This window comes from Psammomys obesus, unplaced genomic scaffold, assembly GCF_907164565.1.
Source record: "Psammomys obesus unplaced genomic scaffold, mPsaObe1.curated_primary_1811, whole genome shotgun sequence".
Classification (NCBI taxonomy): Eukaryota; Metazoa; Chordata; class Mammalia; order Rodentia; family Muridae; genus Psammomys; species Psammomys obesus.
The window spans coordinates 185,251-197,564 of NW_026596158.1; the positions used below are offsets into that span (position 1 = coordinate 185,251).

Consider the following 12,314-nt stretch of genomic DNA (forward strand, 5'->3'; position numbering starts at 1 on the left):
TTCCTTCCTTCCTTCCTTCCTTCCTTCCTTCCTTCCTTCCTTCCTTCCTTCCTTCCTTCTTTCTTTCTTTCTTTCCCTCAACAGGGTTTCTCTGTGTAGCCCTGGCTGTCCTGGACTCGCTCTGTAGACCAGGCTGGCCTCAGGCTCCCAGAGCTCCCCGGCCTCTGCCTCCCGAATGCTGGCATTACAGGGGTGCGCCACCACTGCCTGGCTCAGTCCGTGTCTCAATAGCTTCCAGTGTTCCTTCAGCCTTCATACATTTTTGTTTGGGGGGGGGGTATTTATTTATTTTTAAAGATTTATTTGGGGGTCTGGAGAGATGGCTCAGCAATTAAGAGTACCCATTGAGGAGGACCAAGATTTTATTCCTATCACCACAGCAGTTCCCGTAAATCCAGTTTTAAGACATCTGGCATCCTCTTCTAGCCCCTGGGGGTACCAGAAATGCACACAGCACTTACACAGATGTAGCCAAAACCACCATACACTTAAACATTTTTTAAAAAGAATATTTTTTAGAGTAGGCTGGGAGCGGTGGTGCAGGTTTAATCCCTGCTCTTGCCGGGCAGAGGCAGGCGGAGCTCTGCAAGTTGGAGGCCAGCCTGGGCTGCACACTGAAGGCCATGCCAGCGTGGGCTACACAGAGAGCCCGGGTCTCAGAAAGAAAACCCGAAAACAAACCAGCAAAAGAAATCCATGAAGATGGTAAAGACGCTTGCTGCCAAGTCTGACGCACTGATTCAATCCCCAGGACCTACGTGGTGAAAGGAGAAAACCAGCTCCCACATGGTGTCCTTTGTCTAGCCTACACACACACACACACACACACACACAGTAAATATTAAACATGTACATTTTGTATTTTATTTCTCATGTGTGGTGGAGTAGAGTGGTTGTCGGTTACCTACTGGCTGTGGGTCCTCTGGAAGAGCAGCCAGTGCCCTTAACCACTGTGCCATCCCTCCAGCCAGGACGTGTTTCTTTTTTAAGGTTATGTTTATTTACTTTGTTTGCAAGTGCCTGTGCGTGCGTGCGTGCGTGCGTGCACCAGTGTGCGTGTGCACGTGCGTGTGTTTGAGCATGCCTGTGCACACGTGGACCATAGTTCGTGTAGCCATCAGAGGACAACATCCAGAAGTCACTTCTGTCCTCCCACCGTGTGGATCAGGCTCATCAGCCTTCATGGCACCCTTACCTGCTAGGCTGTCTGGCTGGGTCTTTCAGGGTTTGAGGAAGGCCTAGCTGGGGTCCTGGCTCCGGAGTCTCTCCTTCATTAAGCCTTCCAGGTAGTTACATGGGGAGACTGCCTAGCTTAGTCTCAGCCCCACCCCAGCCGTCACCTCACCTCTCCGTAAATCTTCCTAGCACGGATTCCACAGCAGACCTGAGGCTTTAAAGTGAGTCTCCAGCAAATGAGCCTGAGAGTAAGGGACTGGACACCAGCGTGCTGGTCGGAAGCCGAGGGACCATTTTGGACATGATCTTGACACCACCCAGCCTGGGCCCCATGGGGCTGTGTGTCCAGTGAGCCACCAAGGTCTCTCCAGGCTAGGTGGGGGTGGACAGAGCCTCGATGAGGGGGGCTGAGAAGTTTTGGATGAACACATGGCTGACAGACTTGCTGTGGCTATTTTTGAAAGCTCTGCTGCCCGGGGGTTGGTGGTGCCTGGCTGTGTGGGATGTTGGGCACAGTGACATCTCCAGCCTGGGGATAACTGCAGTGGCGTCTCCTTGGTTCATTGTCATCACAGGCAGCTAAGTTTTCAACTTGGTCCCTTACAATGTGCCCACATAGAATACATTGTTTCCACTTGCCACTTAATTTAGCTCTTTTACTTTGTTTGTTTGTTTGTTTGTTTGTTTGTTTGTTTGTTTTTGAGACAGGGTTTCTCTGTAGCCTTGGCAGTCCTGGACTCACTTTGTAGATCAGGCTGGCCTTGAACTCACAGAGACCTGGCCGCCTCTCCCTGCCTGGGATTACAGGCCTGTGCCACCACGCCTGGCTTACTTTGTCTCTCAGGTGGCTTTTGAGGCAGGTGGCTGAACCTCATTTGGGGTGTATGTCATGACTACATCTCAGTTTTGACACTCCTCTATTCTCCTCATTGCCTTGAGACGGGGTCTCTCGCTGAAGCAGAAGCTTGCCAATTTGGCTAGGCTGGCTACCGAGCAAGTTCTTGGAACCTGCCTGTCTCTGCCCTGCAGTGTTGGGGCTGTAGGTACAAGGAGCCATGCCTGGCTTTTCACGTGGGTGCTGGGATTCAGATCAAGGCCCTTACTGGCTGCCCAGCGTGGGCCACGGCTGACGGAGGAGGCTTCCTTAGAGTTTTTTTTTCTTTAATAGCAGTACCTGCAGAGGCCAGAGGAGGGCACCAGAGCCCCTGGAACAGAAGTAACTGCGCTGCCATGTGCGTGCTAGGAATCAAACTCAGGTCTTCTGCAAGAGCAACCAGTGCTCTTAACTACCAGCCCTCCCTCTAGACCCCCTTTTGTGTTTTTAAGAGACTGCCATATAGCCCAGGCTGGCCTCAGACTCCCTATGTAGCCAAGGATAACCTTGAACAAATGCTGGGATTTCAGGCTATTAATAGTGAATTTTTAAATTTAATTTATTTTTAAGATTTATTTACTTTCTATATGAGTGCTCTATTTGCATGTACACCTGCATGCCAGAAGTGGACATAAGATCCCAGTATAGATGGCTATGAGCCACCATGTTGTTGCTGGGAATCGAACTCAGGACCTCTAGAAGAGCAAATGGTGCTCATAACCACTGAGCCATTTCTCCAGCCCAAAAATGAAATTCTTAGAACTTCAAATTGTGCAGTGAAGCTGGTCATGGTTCCAGGCCGGACACTTGGGAATAAGACCATCCAGAGCTATGCAGTGATTTCCAGGGCACTTTGAGAGAGACTCAGAGAGAGAGAGAATTTGGTTGGCTGGTTGGTTGTTTTTGGGTTTTTGTTTGTTTAGCCATAGTCTCATTATGAAGACCAGGCTGGCCTTAAACTCCCAGACATTCACCTGCCTCTGCCTCCCAAATGCTAGGATTAAAGGCTCGAGCCACACTTAGCACTTTGATTTATTTTCAAGATTGGCTTGGCTGTTCTAGGTCCTTCAGAATTCCATGTGCATTTCAGAATCGGCTTTTCCATTTCTGCAAAGGCATCGTTTTGACAGAAACATTGGGTTTTGACAGAGCTTTCACTGATTGCAACTTGCTCTGGGGAACATCCCTGCCTTGCCCATTTTTCTTCCAGTCTAGGCACATGGGCTATCTTTCCATTAGGCAGTGTTTTGTAGCATAGGTACCTTGTACCTATGGTTATATTTATTGTCTGTGTGTGCGTGCACGTGTGCGCAAATGTGGAGGCTAGAGGTCAACACGGGCCATCTTATCATTTTCCACCTTAGTTTTGCTTTCTTTCTTTTGTTTGTTTGTTTTTTGTTTTGTTTGTTGAGGCAGGGTTTCTCTGTGCAGCCTTGGCTGTCCTGGAACTCCCTCTGTACACCAGGCTGGACTTGAACTCGCAGAGATCCACCTGCCTCTGCCTCCTGAGTGTTGGAATTAAAGGCGTGTGCCACCATACCCAGCGTGTCGTCATCATCATTATTATTATTATTATCATCATCATCATCATCATCATCATCATCATCATCATCATCATCATCACCTGCCTAGGCTGGTCTTGGTTTTCCTGACTCAGGTAATTGCCTGAAACAGCCTCCCAGGCACTACTGCACCTAGCTTTGTGCTGGGAGTGAGGGTGTTGGAGCTCACTGTGGCCGCCTCGGCTCCCAGCCTGGAACTGCGCTGCGTCCTCGCGCGCGAGGCTCCCTGCTTTCCTCCTCTGGGTGCGGATGCGCGCTCAGCTCCAGAGAGGCCAAGGGCTTCGGCCGGGCCCCCGCGGCAGGCTGCGCCACCTTCCTAACGGGCCACCTCTCCTCGCAGGGCGAGAGGCTGAGCCACGCGGTGGGCTGCGCGTTCGCAGCCTGCCTGGAGAGGAAGCAGCGACGGGAGAAGGAGTGCGGGGTCACAGCCGCCTTCGACGCCAGCCGCACCAGCTTCGCCCGCGAGGGCTCCTTCCGCCTGTCAGGGGGCGGCCGGCCGGCCGAACGCGAGGCTGGGGACAAGAAGAAAGGTGGGTGCCGCGCGCCAGGGGGCGCACGGCGGTGGGGGCGCGCACCCCGGCCCCAGGGCACTGCGCACACGTGGTGCGCAGACGCGTGCGGGCAAAACCCTCGCACACATGAAATACGAATGAAGATTAAGGAAAGCAGTCTTTGAAAAGGCATGAAGATTGCCGGCCCTCTCCGCGCCGCCGCAAGACTTCGTGGAGGGGACTGTATGCAAAGGCTGCTCTGATTTTCACAGCTACAGAAAGCATTGCGCTGCTTGCACAGCCCGAGGGGGGTTTGAGGCCCTCTCTCTCTCTCTCTCTCTCTCACACACACACACACACACACACACACACACAATCAGCTAAACCCTGGCCTTTGGCACCACCTTTCAGGCTTATCACACCTAGCCTCACACACAAAGCTGCTTATTTCGAACCCTGACCTCAGTGCTGCCTTTGATGACCTTTCAGGGAGGACTGAGGGAGGTGGTGGCCCAGGGACACTGGAGCCCAGAGAGGGCAGGGGACTTACTGAAGCAATACAGCAATGAGATAGGGGAGAGCTGGTTTCCTGTTTCCAGACTGTCCAGGGATGCCACCATGGCTCCAGGCCAGGCCTCTCCCTTCATTCTGGAAGATGAGAAAGAAGCCCTAAGCCATAGTGAGGAATTTGGGAGTGGCTCAGTGGTAGAGACCCTGCCTAGAACCCCCAGTGAGGGGCTGGGGTGTCAGTGGTAGAACACCTGCCTAGAAGGCCCCAGTGAGGGGCTGGGGTGTGGCTCAGTGGTAGGGCACCTGCCTAGAATCCCCAAGTGAGGGGCTGGGGTGTGGCTCAGTGGTAGAGTACTTTTTTAGGCAGGTGTTGGTGACACACACCTTTAATTCCTACACTTAGGAGGTAGAGGCAGGCATATCTCTGAGTTCAAGGCCAGCCTGATCTACTAAGGGAGTTCCAGAACAGCCAGGGCTACACAGAGAACCCTGGCTCTGTGGGGTTGGGAGTAAGAACGTACAAGTACTTTCCTAGAATCCACCAGTCTGAGGCTGGGATGTAGCTCAGCGTAGACTGTTTGGGTAGTGAACACAACAGCCCGTCCGCATTGCCATTAACACAGGCCTGTTGGGCCTGGCCTCCAGCGCCTTCAGAAAGATCACTAACAGACTTGCTCTTGTGTCTTCAGCAGAGGCAGCGGCTGCCCCCGCTGTGGCTCCTGGTCCTGCCCAGCCGGGGCATGTGTCTCCAACGCCGGCCACCACGTCCCCTGGTGAGAAGGGGGAGGCAGGCACCCCAGTGGCTGCAGGCACCACCGCGGCCGCCATTCCCCGGCGCCACGCGCCTCTGGAGCAGCTCGTCCGCCAGGGTTCCTTCCGCGGCTTCCCGGCGCTCAGCCAGAAGAACTCGCCCTTCAAACGGCAGCTGAGCCTGCGGCTGAACGAACTGCCCTCCACACTCCAGCGCCGGACAGACTTCCAGGTGAAAGGCACAGGTGAGCCCGGGGCGGCGGGCAGGTGAAGGGCGCGGGTGAGCCCGGCTCGGCGGGTGAGCCCGGGGGTTGGCCGAGAGGGACCTCCGGAACCGGTCGGCACTGTCTGATAGAAGAGAGATGGTATACACTGTGATTGATCAGTACTGTCTGCCGGGGGAAAAGATTAAGCGGGAACCTATGGTCGTGAACAGTGTGGGCCGTGATCGAAGAGCGGAAGAGAGCTGGCCCCAGTCATGGTTGCTAAGTCATCCTGCTGCGGGTCAAGGGTGGAAATGTGGCACAGTCAGCTGGTAGTGTCTGCTGTTGCTAGGGGTCGCAGCCAAGGTGGCACACATCTGCTCGGGCGGGTGAGCCTCCCTGGTAAGGGAAGGAGACAAACAACATGGATTTTGTTTGGCCCAGGACAGAAGCACGGTAATTTCATACTCTTTCCAAACATTTGTTCGACGGATCTGTGACATGTATTACATGAATGGTAAAGGGATCTCTCTGGCTCAGGAAGGGAGAGAACTGTAATAGATTAGCTATGTCTGCCTTGGTCAGGGAGGGGAGAGGATAGCATACATCCCAATATCCGCATATCTGCTGTGAGCCAAGAGATCATTTTGGAGTTCGGTCAGTTAGGAAAATTTGCCATGGAAAGAAAGCAGCAATATGCAGTATTTTGTTGTTACTGTTTTTTTGTTTGTTTGTTTTGTTTCTCTGTGTGGCCCTGGCTGTCCTGGTCTCACTTTGTAGACCAGGCTGGCCTCAAACTCACAGCCATCTGCCTCCCTGAGAGCTGGGATTAAAGGCGTGCTCCCCCACAGCTGGCTACTGTTTTTCAAATCTATTTTATTAGGTTGTTATATCTATCCCTCACTACTCTACCTCAATCCCTTCGAACACTAAGAGAGAAAGAAGGTTAGAGGGAAAGACAGGCAGACCTCTTTAGGCTGCTTCCTGCCGATCAGGGAGGTGGAGTTCCTTGGGGCAGGGCTGATCTTCGCTGAGGATACCCAGCTTCTTTCACTTCTCCTCTTTGCTCACAACTGCTTGACAAATGGCAACAACATCCACCAGGAGCAGCAGGGCGGGCAGCAGCCTCCTTGGAGCACCCCCACCCCCATCTGGGGCCCTGGCATTTATCCCCCCGGAAAAGTCCCCAGAATTCCAACTGCCAACTGTCCTCAGCTGGCGAAGGTCACACCCGCCAGTGCACAAGTGGCTGCTCTGTGTCCCACACCTGGGGTTAAAATAAAAACATACTCACATGGTATCACTGGGTCTTCTGAGAACCCACAGTTCTCACTACAGCAGTATCTTCTGTGTTTGCCCAAAGGCGACTTCCAGAATGTGGAATTACAAGGTCTGTCCAAGTCACGGGTACAGTAAGCAAAGAGTGCAGCGGCAGTGGGGGCTGGGGAAGCTTTGTGTTTGATTATCAGTGTCTGTCATGGGCAGGGGATGAAAGGAGGTGCTATTTGTTGTGGTCCAAAAGCAAAGCCTGAGCCAGACACACTGGCCCTCCCCGGCATTCCAGCCCTCAAAGGCAGAAGGGCCGTGCTCTCCAGGCCAGCATGGGCTACCTAGCAATATAATGTCTATAAAAGCACTGTCTGCCGTGGGCCCAGGAGATGAAAGGCTTGGTATGGTACTAGGCTGTTGCCACGGGGAGACAGGGGAGGGGCTCTCGTGAGACTGACCCTGCCGCTGCTTCCACACCCCGTGAGGGGCTCCTGGCTCCCGTGGCGGTGGAGATGGGGGGGTGCTGATGGGTTTCCATCGGGCTGAGAGAAGATGACAGTGAGAGCGATACGTGTCCTGCAGCGCTCCTCGGCTGTCACGCGCCCTCACGTTTGCTGTCCGCACACACTCTGACGTGTGCTTCAGAGGCAGGCTCCCCAGGAGCCTTCCCCGCCCGTAGCCAGTCGCACACTCACTTGAGAGTCAGTGGCCATACAGACGCTGGAAGTCACAGACTCAGAGTTCATGCGTACAGAAATCACGTGCCCAGAGTTTTACACTTAAAACGCCATACTCTTAGCTTCACACAAACCCGGAAACCGCAGATCCACACAAATGCACGTCTGCAGTGCACAGGTGGCCTCGGGGGATGGCACAGATCTGAACCTCTGTCACACTGGGAGGTCACAACCCCAGACCTCCTGTTGCCTCTTTGGGTGAACACATGCCCCTATTACGGAAACTCATCTGGAAACTACATATGCCACCCCTTGGGTTCCCTAGCGGACCCCAGCAGGCCCTAGAGGTCTGCTGCGTACCACACATGCCTGTCTGTGGCTTGCTGTTCCTCCCAGGCTCTTAGGAGGCACCATTTTGTCTCTAGCTAGCATGATTTCATCTCTGCCATGATGCTGTGTGTGTTAGGGCAGACCAGGTGGGGTGGCCAGGCGGGGAGGCCAGGGCTCTCTAGCACAGAGTTAGGATATATGATTATATGATCCCCTCAGTGAGCATCTCTGGTCAGCATCCCTTCCTTCAGGTTCATGCACCTACTATCCATATGGCCAGATGCACTGTTTAGTTAGTGCACATTGTTGAGAGCTGTCAACATCTCTGGTGGTTATAGTCACTTAGATCTTGAGGCCCTGGCTTAGGCTCCCTGGGACTGTCAGTTAGTAAATGGCACGCACCGGCCATTGTTGTCACCCTGCTGGCTCGTCGCATACATCCATGTGCACAGTCCCTTCAGTAGCCATGGCCACCTAGCGAGCTACACACCTCCGGGAGAAAAGCAGTCCGGGTCACACGTGCCGAGGATGCAGAGCGAAGGCTGGCTGCAGCAGGCCAGAGCTGTCTGCTCATCCCTACCATTCTGTGACCTCACAGTGCCTGAGATGGAGCCTCCTGGTCCCGGCGACAGCGATGGCATCAATGCCCTGTGCACACAGATCAGCTCCTCTTTTGCCAGCGCCGGAGCGCCAGCCTCAGGGCCACCGTCCGCCTCAACGGGTGAGCACAGCCCTCCTGCGGTCGCTCTCCCCTGCTGTCCCTTGCCCGAGAAGGCCTTCCTGGAGATCCAGGGAGCTTGGTGGCTCAGGGTTAGAACCTTGGAGCCGTGGCTTACCTCAGAGCTGCGGGGTTGTTTTAGAGCCACTGCGTTGACTTAGGACTGTGGGATGAAAATGAGGAAACCTCTTAATGCTGTGGCCTGTTGTAGAAGCTCACTTAGACTGACAGGCTTAGAGCTTCAGGATCAGCCTGGGTCCCTGTATTGTCTCCTCGATGTCACATCGTTTTAGAAGCATGGGGTCACCTCAGGTCCACGAGGTCATCTCATGGACTTCCCCAACCCCTGGACTTTCTCAGAATCTCAAACGTTAAACATGAACCCCCAGAACCTTAGCAAAATACACACCTAAGGCAGTTGGATCTTCCCACATTAGGGTAGTACAGCCTGAGAAAGACCTGTGCTGCCATAGACTCTGAGCCTCTGAAAATAATCCTGGAAACACTAGAATCGGGGCTGGAGAGATGGCTCAGTGGCTGAGGGCACTGGCTGCTCTTCCAGCGGACCTAGGTTCAATTCCCAGCACCCACATGGCAGCTCACAACTGTCTGTAACTTCAGTTTTAGAGGAGCTGACACCCTCATAGAGACATACATGCAGGCAGAACAGTGATGTGCGTAACAGACAGACAGACAGAAAGACAGACAAACAGGCAGATAGATAGACAGATAGATACATAGATACATAGATAGGCAGGCAGATAGACAGATAGATAGACAGATACGTACATACATGCATAGGCAGATAGACAGACAGATACATAGATTGATGACAGATTGACAGACAGACATAGATACATACATACATACATATATAGGTAGATAGACAGACAGATACATACATAGGCAGATAGATAGACAGACAGATAGATAGACAGACAGACAGACAGACAGACAGACAGACAGACAGACAGATAGATAGATAGATAGATAGATAGATAGATAGATAGATAGATAGATAGACAGATAGACAGACGGATAGATAAATACCAGAACTAAGGTGATGTTCATCTCTGACATCAGACAGCACTGGCCAGTGAAGGGCAGCGGGCTGCATGGGTGTCGAGCGTTGGTCTGTTCAGACGTTTTTATCAAGGCGAGATGCACAGTCGAGTCTCAGAGCTGTACGTGCGGCCCCTGCACACCTGTTGTGGGTCACGGTGGTGGATCTGCTCAAGGTCTGGACGGTGGGTGGGAACTGGAATTCAGAGGCTGGAGAACCTGACTCCGACCCCCAGGCCACCTGGCTCCAACACCTGGCATTCTTCATAGCAACCTGTGCCCTTCGCTTGCCTCTCTGCAGGGACTTCTGCCTGGGGTGAGCCCTCGGCACCCCCTGCAGCTGCCTTCCAGCCCGGGCACAAGCGGACACCTTCAGAGGCCGAGCGATGGTTGGAGGAAGTATCCCAGGTGGCTAAGGCCCAGCAGCAGCAGCAGCAGCAGCAGCAGCAGCAGCAGCAGCAAGCCACCTCGGTGCCACCCATGCCCACCATGGCCCCCACCCTTCAACCCTTTTCTGCCCCCGTGGGGCCCTTCGACACTCCAGCTGCCCGGGTGGCTGTCTTCCTGCCGCCCACACACATGCAGCCTCCATGTGTACCCGCCTACCCAGGCCTGGGCTATCCACCGGTGCCCCGGGTGCCTGTGGTGGGCATCACCCCTTCACAGATGGTGGCCAACGCCTTCTGCTCAGCTGCCCAGCTCCAGCCCCAACCTGCCACCCTGCTTGGAAAAGCTGGGGCCTTCCCCCCACCTGCTGCACCCAGTGCCCCTGGGGGCCAGGCCCGCCCACGCCCCAGTGGGGCCCCCTGGCCCCCAGAGCCAGCACCTGCCCCTGCCCCTGAGTTGGACCCCTTCGAGGCCCAGTGGGCAGCATTAGAAGGCAAACCCGCAGTGGAGAAGCCCTCCAACCCCTTCTCTGGTGACTTGCAGAAGACCTTTGAGATTGAACTGTAGCCCAAATTACCCCGCTCCCACTCCATCGGCCTCAGTGCAACACACTCAGGAGGGGAGGCCTCCCCCCCCCCGTGCTGCTCCCTGAGCTGCGCCCCTCGATGCTCCTTCTAAGCCCTTCTCGCCACCACCCCTCACAAACCACTACAGAACCAATATTGTGATGCCTACGTTGCACCAGGATGGAATTCAGGGATGGACCTGGCCTGGCCGAGGGGAACCATTTCACTGCCAGACTTAGGCTGGCGATGCCCCTTCCCCAGCCCCAGACTCGGAATGCCCTCTGTTCAAGCCACTTTCCCCAGTTTCTGTTGTCGCCCTTTCACCTTCCAGTGTTGGGCAGGATGGAGGAGGGATGTCCGCTTAGGGGCACTCCTGGGCCCACCTTAAGCCTGGTCCAGCTCCTCCTTGGCCCCTACACACAGCACAAGCTAAGGGCTTCCCTCTGCCCACGCTGCGTTCACTGCCAGTGCTGTGCTTGCCCTGCCCCCTTCCCCCACTCGGGGGCCATGTCTTCCAGAAGGCTAAGGTCTCACTGGGGTGGGGCTGACTGGGGGCCCAGGGGAGGGGGAGGATTGAAGATGCTCAGTTACCTCATGTCTGTGCCCGCTGGGAGGGGGTCCCAGGAGAAGAAGGAGGGGTGCCTGGCGGGTACTTTTCTATCTTTTATTTCCAGATTTTTTTTGTATCTAAACTTGCAGATTTGTATTATACAAGGACAGCCAATAAAGGAAGAATATAATGGTGGCCATTGGGAAGTCGAGGTGTGTGTGTGGGAGAGGACTCTGAGAGCCTTTCCTACTGCCTGGCCATCCCTGTCTGTGATCCCAGCACTGGGGACCTGGAAGCCGTCTCAGATGCCATCCTAGCCTACCCGGGCTTGCTTTGTAGACCCGGAACTCAAACCGATCCACCTGACTCTGCCTCCCCAAGCGCTGGGATCACAGGTGTGCGCCACCACGCCCGGCTCCCTTTCTTAATTATTACCCGACTTTGAGCCAAGGAATCAGAAAGGCACATTCTGAGTTATTGCTAGTTGGTTTGGTAACAGCGTTCCAGTCGGTTAATCGTGTATCTTGGGCCATGCTGGGAAATGCCTGTCAGTTACACTTGCCAAAGCTCAATTCCCCCAAGCAATTTCTTCGTGTTTTGTTTTTTGTTTGTTTTGAGAGTCAGTGTCTCACTTGATAGTCCAGGCTGGCCCAAGAGTCAGCTCCACCAGCCGCTGCACCCATAGCACTAGGATTAAAGACGTGCACCAGCACATTTGGCATCCACTGGCGTCAAGGGAATCGGGAGTTCAAGGTCATCCTAGGACACGTAGCTAATTTGATCAAGGACAGCATGAAGGACCTGAGGGTCTGTACACATACACACTGGATATTGGCTCAGTGACAGTGCTTGCCTAGCACGCGTGGGGCTCTGGTTCCATCCCCAGGGCTGTGTTAAAAAACAGAGATAAATACACATCAAACTGTACTTCTTGAAAACAACATGATTTTGTGCAATATTCTGGAATATTCTGTTCCTATTTCTTAGTGGGTGTCACACAGCTGATTGGGGAAGGAGGAGGAAGCTGGGATGGGATTTAAACCCAGCCTCTGGCTAGGCTTTAAGCCAGGCTTAGAAACAGGCTGGGATCTGGCATCCAGAGCTCCCCCCCCCCCCCCCCCCCCCCCCCGCCCCCCCCCCCCTAAGCCCCAGGCACAGAATATTCCAGAATATTGCACAAAATCATGTT

At 54.1% G+C, this 12,314-nt stretch overlaps 1 protein-coding gene across 2 annotated transcripts in view; it reads left to right on the forward strand.

The window, feature by feature from the left end:
- Nucleotides 1–11,478, forward strand: part of Numbl (NUMB like endocytic adaptor protein) — a 21,783-nt gene extending 10,305 nt beyond the window's left edge. For both annotated transcript variants that reach the window (XM_055595007.1, XM_055595008.1), the window contains 4 exons: nucleotides 3,953–4,142; nucleotides 5,303–5,608; nucleotides 8,441–8,563; nucleotides 9,924–11,478. In XM_055595007.1, coding sequence (XP_055450982.1) covers nucleotides 3,953–4,142; nucleotides 5,303–5,608; nucleotides 8,441–8,563; nucleotides 9,924–10,576 — 1,272 coding nt within the window. In that variant the 3' untranslated portion in view covers nucleotides 10,577–11,478. The remainder of the gene's footprint in view (nucleotides 1–3,952; nucleotides 4,143–5,302; nucleotides 5,609–8,440; nucleotides 8,564–9,923) is intronic.
- Nucleotides 11,479–12,314: the final 836 nt, after the last annotated feature.